Consider the following 24,199-nt stretch of genomic DNA (forward strand, 5'->3'; position numbering starts at 1 on the left):
GCTGTGAGCGTTGTGTAGATGTTATATCCATGTCTTCGTAAGTGCTCTGCAGGGTGGGGGATGTACTGTGATGAACAAATAATTTCTTTGCACTTGCACTCAGTGGAAAAGGAGCTCTGCTGTGCTTCTTTGATCAAAGCTGTGAGTCGGGGTGGTGCAGCTCTGGTGGGTGTTTCTGTGTCTGAAAAGGGGAAGAAAACTGCAGGCATTAGCTTGGCTTCATGTTGATATATTTCTGTCTGTTTAATGGCTGTATCTCCTGTCTTTTTGCTGTTTCTTGGGTTTCTGTTCTAATTTTCTGTTTTTTGTAAGGCCAGCTTTGATATTAGAGTGCAGGGGAAAGGGAAATGAGTTAGCATTTTGCATTTCCCCTTTCCTTCATATCTTGTTTGGTTTTCTTGTGTGTAGTTTTCTTGTATACTTTTAGGAATGCTTAAAATAACATCTGGTTTTAACAAAGCCTTTTAATAGTTTCATTGCCCCCACTTGTGAAACTATTCCATGTCCCTGACATGGCAGCTGGTCAAAAAGTACAGCCTGAAATGTTTAGATGTTTAAAAACGTCAGATGGTAAAGTTTTATTATGATGATACGTTTGTGGAAGCAAACAAGAGTTAAGAGATTGTGAATGATGAGCTTACACTCACCAGCTACTTTATTACATACATCTATTTAGTTGCATGTTAAAACATGATTTATCAGCAAATCAAGTCCATGCATTTGTGGATCTAGGTATGGTTAGGATGACCTGCTCAACGTCACACTGAGTATCAGAAAGGAGAGGAAAGGAGATTTGAGTCACTGAATGTGGCATGGATGTTGCTGCCAGCTGGGCTAGTGCGAGTTTTTCAGAAGCTACTGATCTGTTGGGATTGGATTTTCCTGCACAATCATCCCGAAATAATAAAAAAAAATATATATCTAGTGATTTTTAGAGAGGTTTGGATAGATTGCTTCAAGCAAGGTTTGGACCTTGAAGCAGATGGACTACAGCAGCAGAAGACCACACTGGGTGCCACGCCCGCAAACTAAGAACAGAAAACTACAATTCACAATGACCTCATCAAAATGGACAATGGGAAATTGGAAAAACGTTGTCTGGTTCTGATGAGTCATGATTTGTCCTGAGACATTTGGACGAGGATCAGAATTTGGCATAAATAACATGGGAAAAAAGATGATTCTGATGACAGCATGAAACCATCCTGCTTGGTATGAACAACTATGGGTGGTGCTTTGAGTAGAGGATGTTTGGGATGTGGTGAAACAGGAGATTTTCATCATGGTTATGTAGCCAACAAATCTGCAGCAACAGTGTGATGCTACCATCTCAATGTGAACCAAAATCTCTAAGAAATGTTGCCAGTAACTTGTTGAATCTGTACCACAAAGAATCAAAGCATCTCTGAAAGCAAAAGTGGCTCCTAACCAGTACTAGCAAGGTGTACCTAATGAAATGATTGAGTATAATTTATTTGGCCACAGCAGTGTCAAGATCTTCTCATGATGTTACAGGAAAATAAAATGCCAGCAGCATGTAATCTCCCTGATAGTTGCCAATCACTCTCTTATTGATCCCCCTTTTCCTGCCAATAATCAGTGTGATTCACTACTCTGACGTCCCTCCAAGCATATTTGAGAATTAACTGCCAAAAGAGCAGCGAGGAGATGTAAATCCTGCTGACAAGCCATTTCCTGCAGCACAATTGTTAAATCCATTAGGAAATGATAGTGTTTCTGTTGATGTGGACAAATGTGCTTGACTAAGCTCTTTTTAAAGTGCAAATATTGTTATGGTGGTGATTTATAGCGGGCTCTATGTTGTTACAGATGTCTGCTCCTGAGTGCACGTACAGGTTTCTAGAGATAGAAAGTTTGAACATGAATTCTAATTCAAGTATGTATAAAGGTTTAAAATAAACAGCTGTGGTATATTTAGAAGCAATAAAACCCTACGTGATGACACGTTCTCTGATATTTTAAGGGCGGATAACAAAATCGACTGCAGATGGTGATTTGTTTCATGATTGCATTGAGTGAATTGATTTGTCCATTAAAGGTATTGAATGTCTTTGCCAACAAAGAATCCCACCCCAGGGTACTGTAATATCTAAACTGAGTAACAAAGGCATTCACATTCATCATGCATTAGCACATATTACTGAGCATATTCAACTTCCTGTTCTGCTTGGTCACCATGCATTTAGTGCCCATGTTGTATCTCTGTGTTAGGGCTGAACGATATATCGCATTTGCGATAATATCGCGACATGATCAAGTGCAATTTTCTAACTGCAAAGGCTGCGATTATACTCTGGACATGTCCAAATTCATGGGCTGCATCCTCCTGAGGCCGCATTTGTAGACCGATTACGTCACAGCGACGTGCCGAAGGCTGTCCAAATTACTATCATATCCCAGAATTCATAGCGCGGCCCAGCCATACTAATCTTTCTGGGTCACAAAATAAACTTTTAACATATTTTCAGGCGAGAAAGTAGTTGTGTAAACATCAAATATCTGCTCGGTTTATCAAGATATCCCATATTTGCAAAAGTGCTTCGACGTTTTCAGAGGCGTCTGCTACCCACCAGCTCGACAGCTAGCCGGGAGCTCGAGGGTTACTGATGCGGCCGAGAACGGCACAACTCCCGGCACATCATTTTCAGATCACCGCGGAGTTTCGCTGCTCGGGTTAAACGTAATATATAAGTCACTTAGACAACCTAAAAATGTTATTGTTGGGCTTTTTTCAGTGTTTTGTTTGTTCGTGAGTAAATCGGTTTGGCTGAGATTAAGGTTATTAGATTAGATAAAATAAAACTTTATTAATCCCCCGGGTGGGTTCCTCCTTGGTTTTCACACAGCTGACTAAACGTCAAACAGAAAACTTATTAAACAGAAGTATGAGACAGTCGAGAATTTACACCAGTGTCTGGTTATATTTTAGATAGCAAGAAGCAGACAGCCGAGTTTAATAAACTCCACCGAGACAGCGGTGACGCTAATCAGAACTAGACCGTCCAATTTCACGCCTTTAAATTTTAAAGGCGTGTTTGTGTGTGTGTTTATACAATTGCTATTATGTTTGCACTTTATGTGTAATGTTACTGACTGCAGAGATCAGTAAGATGTGTGTATTTTTTATTTATTAGTTTTATTTATTTAATATTATTTTTTAATTGAATGACTGTCTAGTAGTTCACAGATGTCGAAAAACTGAGTGTGGTAAAGCCACTGATTTTTTTTATGTATATTTCTGCAATCTGCACATTGTACTGACTTTCATTTTAATGTTTACACCAGGGTTCCTTGTCAGCACTTTATGCTCAGATGTTTGTAAGCTAAAAATAAACTATTGTGTATGTTCAAATATACTGTTGTGATTGAAGAAGTTAAATAAAAATGTCAGTCATCAATTCATGCATCACCTCATGTCATCATAACAGAGGTCTGTCTTCCAGGAAAGAACAGTTTAAAATTAATGTAATATAGTATTGGCCATACTATATGATGTATTGCTTGTCTTTGTTTAATAATACAGAAGACAAAGACCTTAAAAAATAATCGCATATCGCATCGCAATCGCAATATTGGGGCAAAAAATCGCAATTAGATTATTTTCCATAATCGTTCAGCCCTACTCTGTGTGAGCCTTATTCTCATAAATTTCTTTCAGCACCTTCCAATCTGTTTTTTCCAGGACACATTTTTCTTTCTTTTTTCTTTTTTAATCATGATGTTGGGTGTCTTTTGAAGCCCTACAGTTTCATTTATCAACTGGAAAGTGACAAAAGCCCACATAACAGATTGTGAGCCATATGCACAGCCTGCATTTTAGATACTAAGGTACTGTAAAATATTGTTCATGAATCAAGTTTGATACTAGTTGGAAATTAGATTTACTGTCTTAGATTTTACTGCAGCCAAACTAATCATCTTTTCATTTGGTCGGCGGGCTGCTGCAGCCTCTTGCGTCCAAAGGCGAAAAGGTCTCTGTGGGCCAAGACTCTGGCCCTGCAGGTCGGTATCGGCTTATCAGCAGAGAGAGCCCACGAAAGCCCGGACTTTGCTTTCTGGCGCCATTCATCATATCAAAAGTCTGCAATGTGGTTTAGCTGGACAAGCGAAGACTGCCTGGAGGGGGTCAACAGTGAATGCCTCCATTCTGCTGACTGCACAGGGGATAAGACTTGATACACTGCTGTGAGCTCAACATGCAGCGCGTGAGGCCGACGAAGACAGCCCTGGATATAAAGTGATGCAGGCAGATTGTTCCCTGGATGGCTGCGGTCGGCATAAATCTCCAGCCCTCCTGATGGAAGGGGACAAGACTGTGAGCAAGGATCAATTTTCAGACGGCAGCGTTCCCCGTGTGCTCGCTGGAGCTGAGAGGGTTCATGGGGAAAAATGCATCCTGTGAAGGATGGAGAAGTTAGCAGCTCAAGCAGCTAATGAGTTAGGAAATTATGATATATGCACTGTTAAAGCAGTGGTTTTTGAATACGCTGCTCCAGTTTATCTCAAGATTTTAAATCAGCCTTCGCGTCAGTGTGCTTTGCTTGTTACGTCACACACATGCTTGTTTTGCTTTCAAGGGAAACTTTGTCATGACTCACCTGAAGTGCGAGTATTTTAATATCTTTTTAAGGCAGCTTGTAAAACATTACATTATTCAGCATCCCTCATTTCATTTGTTAGTTAGAGCTTGACCTGGTGTCCGTGCCTCCAGCCATAAACTCAAACTGCTTTGTTTTGAGCTCTTTTAGATTAATGAACAGATGCAGGCAGCATGAAAAAAGCCTAAAATGCATCCAGGAAGGAGGGTTGCCATTCACTGTCCATCAGGGTCTCAACAAAAAGGTGCTCTTTGCATTCATTTGCTGCTTTTACGCATTCATACACCCCCACCCCCCTCCTTCCGTTGCCCCCTCTGACATGCTTGTATTAGTCACGACCCACCTCCTTGAAAGCTGGGAACCAATCAGAATGACCATGATGCAAATGGAAGAAAGAGGCTGGAAATATATGGAAAACCCAGTTTCCCAGTGTAGCTGCAGAGATGTGACAGAAAAACAACAATGAAAATCTGATTTGTGCAACACTTGCTGGCCTCACTGTTTCTATCAACATTTTTGTCAATAAAAATAACCCCTCAAGCAAAAAAAAAAAAAATCAATAGATTACTTCATGACTTGACCAACTTTATTTAGTTTAAACAGGCACAGTTTTGAGTTCACTGGACTCATGTGTGAGTCATGTTTCAAACGTAATGTTTAGTCAGTTGACAAAGATTGATTCGACGCATTTCTGTTTGCGTGTCGCACAGTTTGAATGACTTTCTGCTTAACTAGGAGCCAGCATATGTTTGAGGATCACACATCAATAGGGTGTAATGATAAATGGAAAGCAGTGTCTGTTCAGCAGATGTTGGTTTATTGTGGTAATGAACATTTTTTTTTTTTTTTTTTTTTTTTTTTTTCTTTAGTCATTAGAGAAATGATCCTTTGGTGTTCTGCGCTAATATATCATAGATCTGATATGAGAGCTAGCATCTCATCTCAGCTTTTCCTAATCATCTAAAAGGCCTGCATAGTCCTAGGAAACTGATGGTTATGTTCTTTTCTTTATACCTTTTTATCCTTTATTTAGGTGAGTAGTGAAAGCTGGGAAAGACATGCAGTTAATGGCCTCAGGGTGGATTTGAACCCGGGTTTCTGCAAATGCTTAAAAAAAACTGATCACGAGCTTAACCTGATGGGCAACAATGGGGGCTCATATTTTCACCTTTTTAATTAAATAATGATGCAGATACATTGGTAAAGGAAGTTGATGCGTTTCCATTAAACTGTGGGGGATACAGATTCATAACAGGTAATAAGAATATAACCTGTTATGAAGAAAATAGGAAACGGTGCCAGTGTTTGAAACATGAAGTAAACAGCTTTTCTGAGACACCCAAAAGATACATGTGACATGGAATGGATAGATGGCGCCTTAAAGTTCTATTTAAGATTCATATAGAGAAAAAATTTCCAAACCTTCCTAGCCCCACGTGGAAAAATAATTGCACCCCTTTGCGAAGTCATGAATTATCTGCTGAGACCTGTTAAGTCAAAACTTGTTACAATGGTAGATGTTTATATAAAATGGCCAAAGTTTCCAATAAAGCGTCAGTGAGTGTATGTACAAGTAATCAATATGAACCCAAAGCTCAGGCTTCAGACAGTTCCACGTTTAAAAAAAAGTTTTTTTTTGTCCTGATCTGCATGATGTCACAAAGAGGGGATATCATCAGAGACACCATGATAATTCAACATTTCCATGATGCTTAACTCACAATGCATTGGTAAGTTCTCAGTCTCTTCTTCTCATGTCACTTGTTTTTATTGCTGCAAAAGGGGAGCGTGGCGCAGACAGCCTGATAAATATCTTTCGTTAAAAATGTTGCATGCACCTTAAAAACTGAACTCTTCGCATTGCAGTCTAGTCCACGTTACTTGGATACAAATACCTGTTGACTGCTGTACTGTTACAAGTGTTTTGAATGTGAGACAGCAGTCAGAGTCTTCTGTGACATAAGAGTTCTTGTAGATTTGGGTACAGCGGTGTCATTTAAAAAACGTTGTGTCATACCTGCACTCCAGTACCTAACCAGTACCAGCAGCCCATAAAGTTTGTGATGGATTCTGTTATTTTCTTTGCTCACTCTGAAATGGGCAGTAACTTGGTAATCAGCTCTCTTCTTTGCTCAATCTTTGTTTAAAAATCCAGAATAAGTCCATATGTTTGATTTGCACATGGGCGGCACTTTCCTCGAGTTCTTCCTCCGATGCATTCATCTGGGTTTTACCGGTTTCCTCCCACATGCTGACTGTCACTTCTTTTGGCCTCACTAGAAATGTTGTTGTACGCCGTACAGTGACAAATAAAGGCACTCTGTTCTAAAAGCACAAAAACAGAGCAGCCGAAAGTAGCTTTTATCCCTGATCATTAAAATCCAGCTGATGTTCAAACTTTCTGTTTGCAAGGGCAGCCAGTCTGATGAAAGATTGCTTGAAAGGAGAGTGGACTGGGAACGGGAGCTAAAACTGAGATAAACTTGATGGCGATGTGCCACAGCCCAATGTAGGATGAAATCAGATTATTTTGAACTGCAGATCATGCAGATCTACTCTAGTTGAGTCCATTAATACAAATATGGAGCTGGAAATGAGCATAATAGGTCCACTTAGGTTTGCTGATCAATACTGCAGCTCCAGTAATGGTGCATGGAGAGTTTTATGTTTAGTTTTTTTTTAATATACAGGTTGAATCTCAGGGAAAGGAGGATGATACAGGGCGCCTCTGAACATGAACACAAGACAAAGACAACCGCTATTGCCTCAGGCCTCTGTGCAAAAACATGAAAAGGTCAGCCATAGCCACCCAGTGCCATTGTGGTCTGTGCTGAACTGCAGAACCAGAACAAAGTGTTAAGCAGAGCCGACGGACCAGCTTCTTGAATGTCATACGCGATCCTTTCCGGCCACAGGAAATGAAATGTCTCTGCCTCTGTTTGCCTGACTGGCTTTGCATCTTCCAGCCAGCGATGAGGGATTCAATTACCCAGTGATTGAATGCGATTCATTAATCACAAAGGAGAAAATGTGGGGTTTAATTTCCACGCCTCGGGCTGTGGGTTCTGCACAAGATGACCGCGCTAATTGCTACCATGAGTAATTTGGAATCAAGCTTGCCGGCTTGATGGTGCTGAAAGCAGGCGTTAATGTAAATGAAGGGCTGTTCTTTTTATTTTTTTTAATTTTTTGTTCACGAGTGCTGCCTGAAGAGAGATGTGGTGAATAATATCCTGCAGGCATCATTACATGGGAGGTGAGATATGTTAAGGGTGTTGAGTGTTATTACGGCAGCTCTCTTTTTGCTCCATTTCACATACATTCATGTCCCCCGCCTTGTTTTCCTATTCTCTTCCACATCCTGCACAAAGTTTGTGCAGCAGGAATATATAAAAAAAGTTTTTACCAGTAAACAAGATAATGAGAGCATAAAACAAAATGATGATGATAACGGTCACGGTGCTTCTTCCATTTCCCGTTCCCCGGTCTTTTCCCTGGTTCATTACTTTCTTAACTTCATTCTCTCTCTCTCTGCCTTTTCCTCCTGTGCAGGTATTTTGTGTTGGATCCAGAGCTGGGACAGCTGCAGTACTTTGTCAATGAGCAGGGGAAGAGCCAGAAGCCCCGTGGCTCGCTGCCTCTGATCGGCGCCTCGGTGACAACGAGCGACGAGGCTCCGCACATGTTCATCGTAAACGCCGTCAATGGAGAGCTGTATAAACTCAGAGGTATGTCCTCACGCTGGCCTCAGGCTGCCCGTATACGGCAGAGAACAAACAGTGAGAGGGTGTGTGTGTGTTTTACTTTGGATTCCTGTGAAGTGCGGTGTAGATACTAGCAGCGGCGGGATGAATAGCGGCTTATAGATGGCTCATAAATTCGAGCTGCAGTGTTTTTCTTTAAAGAGCAAAGACTTTCGAGGACATTTTTCTGCTTATTTGATTTGTATTACTTCATTGTTTTGGTTCAAGCCTGAGCATTTTATTTTTAGCAACACTAGATAGATGACCTCCTGAACACTACCTGCTCACGTCCACACAGAGAGATGAGTAGTCAGTGGAAATAACTGCATTTATCAGCGAGTCAGATCTGATCTGAATCAGTGTTTCATTCAGTAGTTGTAAGAGGTCAAGAAACAGATAAGAGACGAGGAATCTTGGATTTACATTCGCGACGTGACAAAAACCATGACATGAAATAAGAGCGATGTGTTTATTTAGCACTAGAACTGCCATGGATTCCTGTGGGCTGGTGGCTTTTTGACTCAATCCTGCAACAACAGCAGTTGTGTGCAAAGAAGTAAGTTCTTCAAGAAGTTAATTTGTGAATTAAAACAAAACAAAAAAAAAGCTTTTTATACTTTGAAAAATTGGGGTTTTAGTTTTTAGTTCTAGTTTAACAAAACATTTATATCTTTTCATTACAGAATATAAAGTTAAAGTGTGTACTGGAATTCACTAATAAATAAAGATTATACCGAGCAACACAATAATAGATCTAAATCATTTAATTATTGTAGAAGAAAAACAGAGTTAAAAATGAGTTTTGGATAATGGGCTGTATTAGTTTAGCTAAAATAAAGAAGGTATAAAAAAATAAAAAACAAAGTGCTCTCTGTGACACAGATTGAACAGGTCATTGCCCACAGTTGGCTAAAGAAAAAGAAAGATACACTGTGCACTAAATCAGTTATTGTAAAAGTACAACACAACATCCTCATCTGCCTCCGCCCACCAGACTCTGCTCTGCTCCCCAGGCATGAAACATGTCTGATTCAGCTGTTCTGCTCTGGATTTCACTCTTTATTTGCTCTGATTAATTCCCCGCATGCTGGGCTTTCTGCTCGGTTCAGCTACAGTTCTCCACGCGCTCCATCACACACTCCTCCGCTCTGACCTGGCTCAACATCCCAGGCATGACCCTTTCAGCGCGGCGGTAATTATTCATCATTTATCCAACTACAGTTCCCTATATATTTATTTATCAATATCATCTAGCTATATCTGGCTCATGTTAAAGCTGCCATCACATCACAATGTGTCCAAACAAGTGCGTTGCTAGGCAACCCGGCATTCTGCAATTGCTGTTTTACATGAATTTCTATTGGGTCAGAATGACACCCGATGTCTAAGTTGTCATAATTCTTTTTTCTTTTTTATCCCACACACTCCAAAGTTCATTATATGATCAATAAACCCGTTTCAGGGAAAGTCGTGAGATGGCAGAGTTTTAATTTAACAGAGTTACATATGTTTTAAAATGCCAAGAGATCAGAATGACCCTCAGTTCTAGTGTTGGTAAGTAAAGTAAACAGTTTCAGTTCCATTATTTATTGATTCATTTCATCGATAGCAGTGCTGTCTACAGAAGTTCCAGTATGACCTGATGTTGCTTTTTTCTCAGACTTTTTACTAAATCTGTTCAACACTTAAGACTAGAAATTATATAAGTCTTTAGTTGATTGTCTAGAAACTATATAAGTGTGAAGTCATGAACAGATTTGGACACAATAAATCATTTAAAGTCTTTAGACTTTGATGGACATTTATTTAGTCCGTATTAATTTGGTGTCATCCACATGGACATTGAGCTTTGTGGATAATAAAACACAACATTGCCATTTTATATCAATTCAATTAAATGTAGTTCAGTTTTCTTTATATAGTGCCAAATCACAACAACTGTCACTCCCTTTTCGATTATAAAGACTTGACCCTAAAATAATCGAGATAAAAATCCCAGAGATTAGGATGACACCCCTATAAGCATGGTCTTGGCGACAGTGGGAAGGAAAAACTCTCTTAATAGGAAGAAACCTCTCGCAGACATCTGCAGTGACCAGTTTGGGTTGAAGGGAAAGAGTTTCAATTTGTTAAGTTACTTATCATTCATTTATTTACAGTCAATAGGAGACTCACTCTCATTCTTAGAGTGCACTCTGTTATTTACACTGTAAACATATAATAATGGTGTCAGACACCTCTGGAAAGTGCTGTGGATATTAAAAACGACTGTCCACAGTAGGGGTGGGTGATATGGCCTCAAAAAAAAATTACGTCACGGTATTTCAAGGAAATATACAGAAAGAACAAGGTTTTACTGGTGATTGCAACAGACAGTAGGATTTCATAGTGGAAACAAAATCCATCTTTCATCAATGAGCTACTGTCACTGATTTACAGACTGCTTAACTGAAAGTATGAATCTTTTGCCACAAGGTGCCACAGCCAGTGTAAGCATAAAAGTAGCCTAGCTTGTGTTTTTCAATGAAACCTTTAAGTAAAAGCAGAAAGTAACCATTTAACATTAGAGTTTAACACAAGCTAAAGTAACCTTGTAACTCTTCAGTTGCACAATGTTGTCACATAATAAAATTGAAACTTTCTTTTCTATTTTCTACCTGGGATGGTAGTATGTTGGGTCAGACTGTGTAAAGTGGATTTCCATCCACCTCGTCACACTGTTCCTGTGATATATTAACGAGTGCTCCAACAATCCTTCACCTACTCTGTCCTCCTTGGGTTCCTTAATAGCTTTTTTTCCCTTTCTGTATTTTTTGCCTCAAGTATATCCTTTCCACCTTAGTTAGTTAGTTAGTTTTCTTGTTCACATTGCAAAATACTATGCTTTATTGGAGATCTTACCTCTGATAACTCCTTAGGTACTAAATAGTCATTACAGGGTGGCACTGCTGCTCTCGCTCTCAGACATGACTGGTCTTGTATTGTTGTGCTGGCTAGGGAGCGTAAACACGTAGCATTATCATGTCATAGATATTGCTATTGACACTATTTTATCATGGAAACATTTATGTTTTTTATGATTATATCGAGATATGACATACACAGCCCACAGGATCAAACTTAATAGTGGCTATATAAATAAAAAAAATCAACTTAGGTAAGGGCGGCACGGTGGTTAGCACTGTTGCCGCATAGCAAGAAGGTCCTGAGTTCAATTCCACCATCAGGCCGGGGTCTTTCTGTGTGGAGTTTGCATGTTCTCCCCGTGTTTGCGTGGGTTCCCTCCGGGTACTCCGGCTTCCTCCCACCGTCCAAAGACATGCAGTTTGTGGGGATAGGTTAATTGGATAATCCAAATTGCCACTAGGTGTGAATGTGCGAGTGAATGTGAGTATGAATGGTTGTCTGTCCCTGTGTGTTAGCCCTGCGACAGACTGGCGACCTGTCCAGGGTGTACCCCGCCTCTCGCCCTATGACAGCTGGGATTGGCTCCAGCACCCCCCGCGACCCTGAAAAGGATAAGCGGTAGCGAATGGATGGATGAATAGATGGAACTTAGGTAATCATCATTGTTCATTTTAAATATAATTTAAAACCAATTTTTATTTGAACTGTGATGTTGCATCTATATATAGTCATTATTTTTCATGCAAATAAGTCGGCATGCACGTGTGCCTAATCCAGATAAGAAATTATGTTTCTATGGCCATTCAATAAGTGAATTTACACAAAGGTGAAATGTTTCTTTAAGAAGTATTGCCGCAACATGATCCTTAAGGTGGTTACTGTGCTAAAGGCCTGGGCTTTCAGTGACCTGTATCCACTTAAATAAGAGAGACTCCTTTTTCATTGTTGCTCCACTTGAGCTGCTGGAATGTCCCCTTACAGTCTTGAGGGGGAGGATATCAGAGTAACTTGGCCTATATTCTCTGAATAACTCTGTGATCCAGTGAATCAAGCTAAAAGGAAACAATAATACCACAGTGAAGAAGAAGTTGGACTTTGTAACTCACAGAAGAGGTGTTTCTATTTCCAGTGACTCATTCAGATGCTTGCCAAAAAAACTGCAATCCTGTCTCGACTGGTGCCAACACCCCAAACTAAACAAATGCGTTAGAGGATGGTATTGTTGTTGGGGTCAGCAACAAAGATATCCTTAAAAATGTTTGCTAAATTAAATTATATTTTAAAAATTAGCCACAAAAGAGTAAAATTTGTACTTGCAAAAGCTCACTTTGCTCAACCAGCAGGGCACAAAGTGGCTCAAATTAGCTTTTTAGTAGTCTGTGAAGTTAAGATTGGCTGGTATACTCAGTTCTGGATATTGGTTACCATGGGAACCCCTGAAACCTACTTGGATGCGGGTTGGGGGAACTTTAAGGTTCAGTCGGGAGTCATTTTTCAGTCTTTCTGGTTTAGCTGATAAGCAGTGTATAAGTCCACCAATAGTCCAAGTCCAGAGCTGTAAATGCCACCTTTATTCTCATGATGATATCTCTTCACAGGATAGCTTTGAACGACTTGCCTTTTCCCTAGCTGCTGTAAGAAGATGCTGGATACACATAATCTGTAGCATTTCTCACACGGCTATACAGTAGCCTGAGAGTTTTCTGCCTCTAAACTGAAGCGGCTTCGTCCTTCCGTTGTCGGATATAAGGACACATGGGCCGCATGTTTTGTTGCTGAGCAAAGGTGAAGAGCGATTTGAATTTAATCATGTCTGAACACTGAGATGAAAAATTAAGCTATTTATCATATGAAGACTCAGAGACGCGAAGCCAATGAAAGGGTCAGGTTTTTGTGAGCTGGGTACAAACTGGCTTATTAGGATGCCTGGCACAGTTTTGATTGTGCAGCTGTATAATTAAAGCACAATGTTTTAAAGCCATCATCAAGAGTTATTGTCTGATTAGTATTTGTAAGACTTGTATGGCTTCTCAGGATGGCCCCTGTTAGCTGTGGACGGTTTTGGCTGTTGTACATATTCAGCATAAATTTCACTGAATGGTAATTGGGTGTTTACTGATTTGCTTCCCTGTGGACAAATTGTTGTTAGTTATTGTTTGATTTAGACCATATGCTAACGAAAAGTGTGTAAAATATGTCAAATGTGTAAAGACTGTTGACTGCATTTAAAAAGTGCACAGGCTGTGCATGACTCCACTCAGAGGATTGTGGAGTATTATTTTGAAACCTCTGATGCAACTTTTCCCCCGTATGAGTTAGTAGACTGTATGATGTTTGTTGCTAAGAACATAAATAAAATGATATCATAATGCCACTTACTTAAAACTTGGATCTCGGATACATACAGGTTGTTGGTGATTGGTTGCTGGCTAAGTGAGTGTGGCACCAGAAACCTCTTTGTGATTGATTGCTGCAGTCGCAGCAAAAAGTTGAGCCTTCAAAAAGTTGAACTGTTTTGAAATGAGTGTTGTGAGCGCAAGGAGGAAAAAAATGCTCTGACCTGAGGATCACAGGCCCCTAATCACACATAACCTTAAGTCTTAATACCGTTTGAATGGGTAAGGAAGTTCATCTGCTATACAACTGAGAGTTGACATAAGACAAATTACATTCATAGGCCAAAAGTGGTTTTTGTACCAGGCTGTAAATGTGTTTAATTTGCTGTTAGGTTTGATGGGTTTATATAGGAGTATGTGCAGAATGGCTCTTGGTAGCAGGGAAAAAATCTAATTGGCCATTGTGATGTTTGGACTGTTAAGATAGAACTGAAGAAGCTTCTCGGATGAGAGGTGAAACGTCTTCAAGCAACTTAAAGAAGTCCAGACGCTTTTCTTTGCAAGCTCCTTTGACCACATGAAAGAGCCTTACATCAACAGCTCAGGCTGGTGATGATGATGATGTAATGATGTTTGGGGGATATCTTCTTCAGGGCTCTTAGTACCCTTAGTGGTGTTTAAGCCACATCCTTTGATGGCTTCTTCCAACAGGATAACGCACCACATCACAACACTCAAATACTCTCAAACTGTTTTCTTGAACATGTTTTACAGTGTTGTCAAATGACCTCCAAGGTTATCTCGCTCCCAATAGAGCATCTTTGGGATGGGGGTGGAACAGAAGATTCACATCATTGATATTTTTTTCTTTGGCTTTGGTTTAAACTTCTTTGGTGGGTGTTTAAAAACACAGACTACATGATCAGCTTTTCTACTTTCACTGAAGTAAACTTTTACTCTGCTACTCGTCTACGGCGAAGTAAGAAAGGAAAGGATTACATCTGTTGCAGTCCTTTAAGGGTGCGATCATTAAGGAACAAAAATCATTAAAATGTGCCAATAATTGGGGAGCACTCAGTCTTTTGTCTTTATTAACAGCCACTGTTCACTTTCACATAGTAACTTTTATCTCAGAATATGTGTGACTTTTGCCTTAATTGGACGTTCTTACTCTGTTTAAAGATGACATCAAATTCCTCTTTTCTGATCAGCGTAGGAGATTAAAATGAACTGCTTGGTGCAAAAAAAAAAAAAAAAAAAATCGTGAGGTGCAGTAGTGTGAAGCAAGAAAAAGCAATTGTATCTAAAGTTAGCCTGTAATCACAACAACGTTTCTTTGCATATAATGCACTGGGACTGCTTTAGCAAGAGCAATCATAGGGTTCAAATGTCATTGTGCTGTGCTGATGAGTGAAGGCTGGTTGCTGGTTACTGTAATTGCCTGGCAGCTCTTCCCTCTGTTCTAGGCTTCGTCAGCCCGTCCATTTTCTTGAAAATATATGTTTAAAGTGCCTCGCTCATAATATCTCCCAGCACTTTAATCAAATCTAACTGCTCGTCCAAGCATTAATCCTCAGACTCACCATTATCATAACCAATAACATCTTTCATGACACTGTAATTAAAACATGTGTAATTAGGCGGTGGTGGTGGTGCCATGACTGAGTGGGAAGGAGGTTTCTCTTTCTCTCTCCTTCTCTCTTGATCACCTAGTAATGTTCAGATATCACTCAGCCATCTCTGTGGGCTGGATATTGACTTTTAAATAAGAGCAGACTAGGACGGGTGTCCATTGTTGCTCGTTTTAAATGAGCACACGGTCCAGCTTCTCATTTTCCTGTTAGTCTTCTCACTTTACAGGGCAAACTTTATGTATTCATGAAATGAGTTGAGCTGTCAGTGTCATCTCCAAGACAAACCCAGCTAAATTTATTTCAGGATCAGTGTAATCCTCCTCAGTGAGGCAGCTACTCTTATATAAATGCTACACTACTATTTTGCATCCAGTGAGTCAGTCTCTCTCATATTTCTTTATTAAGCGTTTATAATCAGTCATTTTCCAGGCCTTTTGAAGGTCTTTACAAGGTTTTCTTTAGACAGCGGCTGCTTTATCAAACATTTTCAAAGGAATTTTTGGTTTCGTTTTTTTGGATTCCTCCTTCTTTAGTTACACCGATGAAAAATACCAAAGATTTAGCCAGTTTGTTGTTTCACTTTGATTCAGTCTGACCGTTGTAATGGAGCTACAAATATTTACATGAGAATACAACTGATGAACTGAGACTGATTTCCTAATCATTAACTCATTGGTCAATCACTTTCAGCTCAGAAAAAATTATTCATTAAGGCAAAAGCCCATTAGTCTCTGGTTTCTACATGTTACCTCCAACAAGCCAGAATTTTCTTGTATTCTTTTAAAGTGAGAAATTGTCTCAGTGGAAAGGTACCTGTCAAGAAGCCATTGTTAAGGAAGTGAAACAGGGAGAAAAGGCTGAGGCATGTCAGGTTACACAAGAAATGAATGAAAAATCGGTGGCAATAAGTGTGATGAAGTGATGAACACTGTCTACAACCATCTGTAAAATATCTGCTTTATGGTTTAAGGCTGTATTTCAGCCAGTGGCACTCTGGCATTCATAATTCTGTCAGATATTAATCCACAATGCAGTACCATCAGAAAAGGATCTGATTGTCAGCAGCCTAATTTTTCAGCATGTCAACGATCCCACTTTTATTGCAAATGCAGTAAAAGCCTACCTGGATAGAAAAACAGACAGAGCCTGGACCACAACACTATTGAAGCAGTGTGGGATCATCTTGACAGACAACAGAACAAAAGGCAGCAAACATCCAAAAAAGAGCTTTGAATGTCCTTCAAGAGGCCCAGAGAACTGTTCCTGGAGACTACTTAAAAAAATTACAAGGAAAAATGCCAAAGAGAGTTCAGGCTGTGTTGAAGAATAAAGATAGTCATAACAAATATTGACTTCCCAGCTCGTTAGAATCGTACAAACTTTGTTTTTGTTTTTTTATGCTGTTTTTACATGTGTTTTTGGATATGCTTCAATAAATCTCTGCACCTATTTCTTTATGTTAATAAAAAGAAAAGACGAGTGACTCAAGATTTTTGCACAGCACTGTACGTATATCACTTGTGTCAGCATATGCACAGGTGCAAGGCTGGTGCTCAATACAGATGACTAATTACCTAAAATCACAGCTGTGCTTGTGCACATCACAGATAAACATCAGATTTAGGCGCTTGCTCATCTGCGGGTAAGTCGTCCCTTTAGTCAGAGTGAGTGATTTCTGTGGATGATGACAAGAAGAAGAAAGTGGGAAGCTTGTTACCGGATATTTTTTGCAGAAAGACAGCTTGTTACAGGTGTTTTTGACTGAATACTGTGTGCTCCCTGCAGGGGCGAGCAGCCACTCCCAGTGGGAGAACACACATCGAATGCGGCGTTTGTGTGAATGTCTCATTTTCAGAGTTGCCTCTTCACTTAAAGAGACCTTCTGTAGCTGGCAGATGTTGGCAGTGAAAGTGATTGACAAGTGCAAATTGAATTCTTCCTGCACTAAAATAACCCGAACCTCAATAATAACATCTCAACTTAACTTTAAAAAAGAAATCTCAGAAGATTTTTTTTTTTTTTGGTTGTTTTGGGTGATGATGTAATACCGCATTAATCCGATGATAAAATGTGGCCGCCTTGTTTTATTCTCCCTAACAAGGAGAGTGCTGCACTCATTTTCCCACTTAAACATCTTCTGATGATTATATTTGTGAAAAATACTCTGGAAACAAAGGGGAGTTGATTTAGGGTCCAGTTTGCTTCAGATGAATGTGTTTGTACAAAGTGATGAAAATTACACTATTCTCAGAAATTCTCAGTGGTGCTGCATTCACTTACACATTTAACAAGCAAACAAAAAAGCTGTGTGAGGAGTTTGAACCCTGCTAACTTTCACTCCAATACAACCAGCCCACTTCTGTTAAACGCAACATTTTCCAGTGTTCCCAAAAACTATCAGGGGATGCTTTTCCCCTGCAGAAAATCACACAGTTTCACTGATGTTTGGCATAAATCCTTTTTTAAGAGAGTACTGAGGACTCTCTTTTTTCCAATCTCCAGTAAATGAGTAGTGGATTAATGGTGCTCACAAAATGCACTGTTTGACTTGAATAATGTTCCTATCACAGTTCCTGAAGTTTTTGGTACAGCAGAGAAATGAGAATTTTAAAAAGAAAGAAAAGGTTCAAGAGTGCCTGAATATCCTTAATTACTTCTGTAACAGACAAAAGCATTCCAGTGCTGCAAACTGTTAATAAGAAAAGACTTTGATCTGTTTCGTTTTAAGTATAAAAAAAAAAAAAATGCAGACAGAGAATCCTGTCTTCATAAATGCGGCCGCCATCAGCAATGACGTCATCAGGAACAACGGGACTTTCTAGTATTTGCAATCCTTGTTTGCTTTTAACTTCAGTGTCTGTAAACATCCCTCAAAACTATTTCTGAACAGTTTCTGAAGTTTCATAAGCTGCAAATAAATGAAGTCCTGTAAGTCCTCGTTCAGCGAACCTCTCGACTGTGAGGGGAAAACTCTCTGACGGAGGTTTCAGAAAGGAAGATGTTGTTCAAGTTGTGCTCCGTATTAGACAATCCTCCACACTCTTTGTGTTGTACAGCCACAGGAGCGCAAGACTCGCTCAGCCATGATGTATGCAACAGGAAATCCCACCTGCGGCATTATGACACCTGGACTATTTTCACTTGTGATATCTTATCTAGACCGTACCTAGTGTTGCTTTAAGCTTTGGAATATTTCATTTTAATTTAGCGTTTCACTTTGAGTGCCTTAGTTTTACTTATTTCTTCTTTTTTTTTTTTTTTACTTTTGAGTTTTTGTTTGGTATCTTTCATATTTATATTTAAGTGAGCATCTGTAACAAAACACTTACACTCCTGGAAGTTCTAGAGAAGTTAAGAAATATTCTGATTTTGACTCTGAAAACCCCGTTCACAGAGCTACCCACAGCCGGGGGGTGCATCCTTGCCAGTCAGCCAGGCAAGGCAAGTTTATTTATATAGCACAATTCAACAACAAGGTGATTCAAAGTGCTTTACAGAGACATTAAAAAACAAAAACAATAAAAAGCATGATTTAAAATTGATTTAAAAAAACAGTAGATAAAATCAGAACAGTAGATAAAATCAGTAGTTAAAATATAAGTTTTGAAATTTAAGCTTAAAAGTGTGGATTTGGTGTTTTATTCAAATGCAGCTGAGAATAGGTGAGTCTTCAACCTGGGTTTAAATAAACTGAGTGTTTCAGCTGATCTGAGGCTTTCTGGGAGTTTGTTCCAGATATAAGAAGAATAAAAGCTGAATGCAGCTTTTCCGTGTCTGGTTCTGACTCTGGGAACTGATAAAAAACCAGATCCAGATGACCTGAGGGATCTGGAAGGTTCATACTGGGAAGCATCAGAACTTTAAAGTCTATCCTCTGACGGACAGGCAGCCCGTGTAAAGACCTCAGAGCTGGGCTGATGTGGTCCACTTTTTTGGTCTTAGTGAGGACTCGAGCAGCAGAGTTCTGAATGAGCTGTAGTTGTCTGACTGATGTTTTTAGGTAGACCTGTAAAGATGCTGTTACAGTAGTCAAGCCTACTAAAGATGAATGCATGGACTAGTTTTTCCAGGTCCCGTTGAGACATCAGATCTTTTATCCTTGAAATATTCTTGAGGTGATAGTAAGCTGATTTTGTTATTGTCTTAATGTGTTTTTCTAAGTTTAGGTCTGCATCCATCACTACACCCAAATTTCTCGTCTGGTTTGTGGTTTTTAGGTGTATAGATTGAAGTTCTCTGGTGACCTGTAATCGTTTTTCTTTGGCACCAAAGACTACTACTTCAGTTTTATTTGTGTTTAGCTGGAGAAAATTGTGGCACAACGAGTCATTAATTTCCTCAATGCATTTACCAAGAGCCTGTACAGGGCCTCGGTCTCCTGGTGACATTGTGATATATATTTGTGTGTCATTTGCATAGCTGTGGTAGTTTATTTTGTTGTTCTTTATAATCTGTGCCAGTGGGAGCATGTAAATGTTAAACAGAAGGGGTCCCAAGATGGAACCTTGGGGAACTCCACATGTGATACTTGTCTGCTCAGATGTGAAGTTACCTATTGATACAAAGTATTTCCTGTTTTCTAAGTATTTTTTGAACCAGTTTAGTACAGTTCCTTAAAGACCTGCCCAGTTCTCCAGTCGTTTGAGTAATATGTTGTGGTCAACTGTATCAAATGCTGCACTGAGATCCAGCAAAACTAAGACTGACATTTTTCCACTGTCTGTATTCAGACCTATGTCATTGAACACTTTGGTCAGAGCGGTTTCAGTGCTGTGGTTCTGTCTAAAACCTGACTGGAAGGCATCATAGCAGTTAGTCTGTTTTAAGAAGTAATTGAGCTGTAGAGAAACTGCTTTTTCAATAATCTCACTTAAAAATGGGAGATTTGAGATCGGCCTGTAGTTGTTCACTTGTGTTTTGTCAAGATTGTCCTTTTTCAGTATAAGTTTAATTACAGCAGTTTTTAGTGGTTCTGGAAACACACCTGACATTAAAGAAAAGTGGACGATCTGTAACAGGTCTGACTCCAAAGTCTTTGAGACCTTTTTGAAAAAACTTGTTGGCAGGACATCTAAACAGCAAGAGGAGGAGTTCAGTTGACCTAAGATGTCCTCCAGGTCTTTGCTGTTAATAGGGTGAAACTGTTTGATGATGTTTAAACAGTTTTTCAGTGGACTCTGTATATATCCTGAATATGTTGTTGATGTACCAATTGCTGGTCTAATCTTTTGGATTTTGTCTGTGAAGAATTTGGCAAAGTCATTGCAGGCCATGGTCAAATGAAGTTCAGCTGCCACTGACACAGGAGGGTTTGTTAGCCTGTCAACTGTAGAAAATAAGACCCGAGCATTATGACTGTTTTTGGTGATGATGTCAGAGAAGTAGGACCTCCTTGCACTCCTCAGTTGTAAATTATAATTGTGAAGTTTCTCTTTATAGATGTCATAATGAACCTGGAGGTTTGTTTTTCTCCATCTGCGCTCAGCTTTCCAACACTCTTTTTTTTCATTTTTCACCAGGGTGGAGTTTCTCCATGGAGACTTTTTCCTTCCAGAGATAACCTTCACCTTAATGGGAGCAATAGTGTCCATAACATTTAACATTTTAGCATTGAAGCTATTGACGAGCTCATTGACTGACCCTCTGGACAGGCCAGGTGTTAAGGGGAAGACCTGGTTAAATATCTCACTACTGTATTCAGTTATACACCGTTTTGTGATCACTGCTGTTGATATATTTGTGTGGGCTGAAATTTTACTTTCAAAGAAAACACAGTAATGATCAGACAGGCCCACATCAGACACAGTAATGTTTGAAATGCTCAGGCCCTTGGATATCAGTAGGTCAAGAGTGTGTCCTCTATTATGTGTGGCCTCTGTTACATGCTGAGTCAGCCCAAAGTTGCCCAGAGTGTTACTCAGGTCTTTAGTCCCTTTGTCCTGAGGGTTGTCCACATGGATGTTAAAATCCCCAGCAATAATTACACAGTCAAAATCAACACAGATCACAGACAGCAGTTCACTGAGGTCATTTAAAAAGTCTGTGCAGTATTTGGGAGGCCTGTAAACATTAAGAAACACAACTTTGGATGGGGCCTTCAGCTGTAAAGCCACATATTCAAAAGACTGAAAACTTCCAGGAGATAGCTGCTTACATTGAAATGATTCATTAAATAAGACAGCGACCCCCCCCCCCCCCCCCCCCCCCCTCCTCTCCTGCTCACCCTGGCCTCACTGATAAAACTGTAGTTAGGAGGGGTCGTCTCGATGACAACAGCTCCACTGTTACTTTGGTCCAACCAAGTTTCTGTTAAAAACATAAAATCAAGGCTGTGCTCAGTGATTAAATCATTAATTAAAAATGTTTTCCCAGCTAAAGATCTAACGTTTAATAAAGCCAACTTAAGTGTTTTAGAGGTATTATTTGCCCCCTCGTGTTTGGGAGCGGTCAATGTAACTTCAATTGCTCTGTTGAGGGTGGGGCTCAATGGCGAACCTTTGGTTGCTCTGGTGGGGGGTTTATGGGGTGCAAAAACGGATTGGACCGGGGGGTAGATCTGAGCCCAGCATTGACCCACTCCATCATCTCCTCAGTGAATTTCAGGTGTGGCGAGGAGGGAGAAAGGGAGGTGGAGGAGGGAGATGGCCTGTCAGGGGTTTGGGGGACAGGGGAAGGTCGTGGTCCCTGGTCCTGGTCGTTGGTGTTGTTGAGAGAGTTGGAGGCAAATAGGGACCCCTCTTCTTGCCTCTGATGTCTCTCCTTTCTGAAGCTTTTTCGGCGTGGGGGCAGATGAGGCTCCTCCTCAAGGTTTCTGCTGGGCTTTGTCTGTTCTTGGAGTACTGTTTGTTCCTCTTTATGAGATAACTCCTCGTTTATATGAGCCTTAGCACCAAGCACAGATGGATGACGTATGGAATAAAACAAGTTGGAGGTGAACAGTTTCACCCCTGACTTGTTAAAATTAAATCCATTTGCTTTAAACAGATGCCTGCGTTCCCAAAAAATATTAAAATTGTTGATAAAATGCACTGAGTGGTCAGTACATGCTGATATAAGCCATTTATTCAGTGCAAGGAACCTGCTGAATCTCTCGTCTCCTCCAGCAAACTTTTCCCACTTAGTTTTGCTGGTGACCTTAACTTCTTTGGCCTGTGGAGATAACGCTGTGTGGATTGTGATCAATAAACAGATTCTTGTAACCTCAGTGCAGTTTTGTACCTAAAACTTAATAATTTACAAATGTGCTACAAGTGAGTATTTATCCATTTGTATCACTGCAAAACAACAATAATTCAAATAGTTTGACATTTTTAAGTTAAAAATACATAGAAATTAAACAAAAACAGATAAATGTGGCCTTTATTGCACATTAATCTTGAAATTTAGAAACGTTACAAAAAGTTAAAGAAAATACATTTGACTTTTTTTTTCTGGTTTTACATGCAGCGTCACATATTTTAATACAAGAAGCACTCCAAGAGCGCAAACCTCCACCAAGCTTACTCACTCTTGGGAAGTATTCACTGTGAAGGGAATAGCATTGTACTTGGTACATTATGTAGAAGTGGATGATAGATAACAGGTGTTTGTGAGGATTAAACTCCATAACATTATTCTCCAATATATTTCTCTTTCTCTTGACAATGCTTTTTCGGTCAAACTGGCAAAAACGTCGATGTCAAATGTAAAAGTGAGATGACATGATATGTTGATGCAAACAAGAATGTGATATATGAAATTCCCATATACAAGTATAATTTCTTACAGTTCTTATGGTTTTACCTTATATGACCTTGAAGAAGAGGTCAGAGTTAATAATCAGATATTTAGAATTCCCGTATGTCATTCCCCATATAAATGAATGTTTTCAATACAAACAACTGCAGTAAGAAGCATAGTTTTAAAAAGGATTCACTTTTACCTTCAGATCAGATCAGCTCAGAGGTCAAATATCACATGATATTTGAAATCCTTACACAGTACTTTCTATCTGTTGACAACACACAACACACTTGTAAGAATCAGTTTCTAAGTTATGAGCCTTTTTGTCAATTTGTGATCATTAAATTGTTCAGTTGACCTTGAACACCTTGGTGGATGTCTGGCAAATGTCGATATATTAGCATTAACATGATCCCACTCCACACCTACACCTAAACTACACCTACACTGTTGTATCAGAATGAACTCTTTTCGAGCTATTGTGTTTGCAGACACAATGGCATGGATGCAAACACCTCCAAAAACAAGCCTTCTTGGTGAAGGTAATGATTTTTTTTTTTTGTATTACTATGATGAGATTAACCAGTAAATCCAGAACGCCAGGAATAGGTTAACAGTTGCCCAAACCACTGCTGCATTTTCTTCTTGCCAGCACTGAGGACACATCCATTGCCTTTGAAATAGTTAGTTGGCACCTCCTGGGAGCCTGGGTTGAGATGGGAAGCCTCATTTTCTGACTAAGGAGCAAGTTTGATTAAAAGTGAAAAAGAACACGTAGCATGACTTCACACATTGTACGTGTTTAATAAAACTGGCACAGCGTTCGTTCAGATGTCAGCGCTAATCCTGTTGGCATGCTATAGCTTATTTTTGATGCGACTGCTGCTCTTCCAGAGCATTTTGGTTGGAGCTTGTGATCTTGAAATTTTATTCTCATGCTGCAGATGTGCCAACACGAATAGACTTCTGACAGAAACTTTTTGGCTCGGTGGCTGGCATGAAATAAGGAAACCTTACACTGAACCAAGTGCCGTGCACTGAACAGTCCGGAATAAATATACATACCTTTCGAGGCTGGCACCTGCTGCTTCAGACACATGTTTAATTCAGCGTGTGCAGAGTGGGAGTGCTGTTCTGGTTCAGGTTCAGCTGAGATTTATAAGTAATAAAAACTTTAGTTATGCCTCAGTTTACTTTGTGCTTATGTGCATTTTATCTTTTCTTCTGACAGTTATGTC

General features: G+C 39.7%; 1 protein-coding gene across 1 annotated transcript in view; it reads left to right on the forward strand.

The window, feature by feature from the left end:
• Nucleotides 1-24,199, forward strand: part of osbpl10a (oxysterol binding protein-like 10a) — a 100,273-nt gene that overhangs the window by 9,310 nt on the left and 66,764 nt on the right. Inside the window, exon 2 of the mRNA XM_026155847.1 lies at nt 8,172-8,347. Within this exon, the coding sequence (XP_026011632.1) occupies nt 8,172-8,347 (176 nt within the window). The remainder of the gene's footprint in view (nt 1-8,171; nt 8,348-24,199) is intronic.

The sequence above is a fragment of the Astatotilapia calliptera genome, chromosome 22, assembly GCF_900246225.1.
Source record: "Astatotilapia calliptera chromosome 22, fAstCal1.2, whole genome shotgun sequence".
Lineage (NCBI taxonomy): Eukaryota > Metazoa > Chordata > Actinopteri > Cichliformes > Cichlidae > Astatotilapia > Astatotilapia calliptera.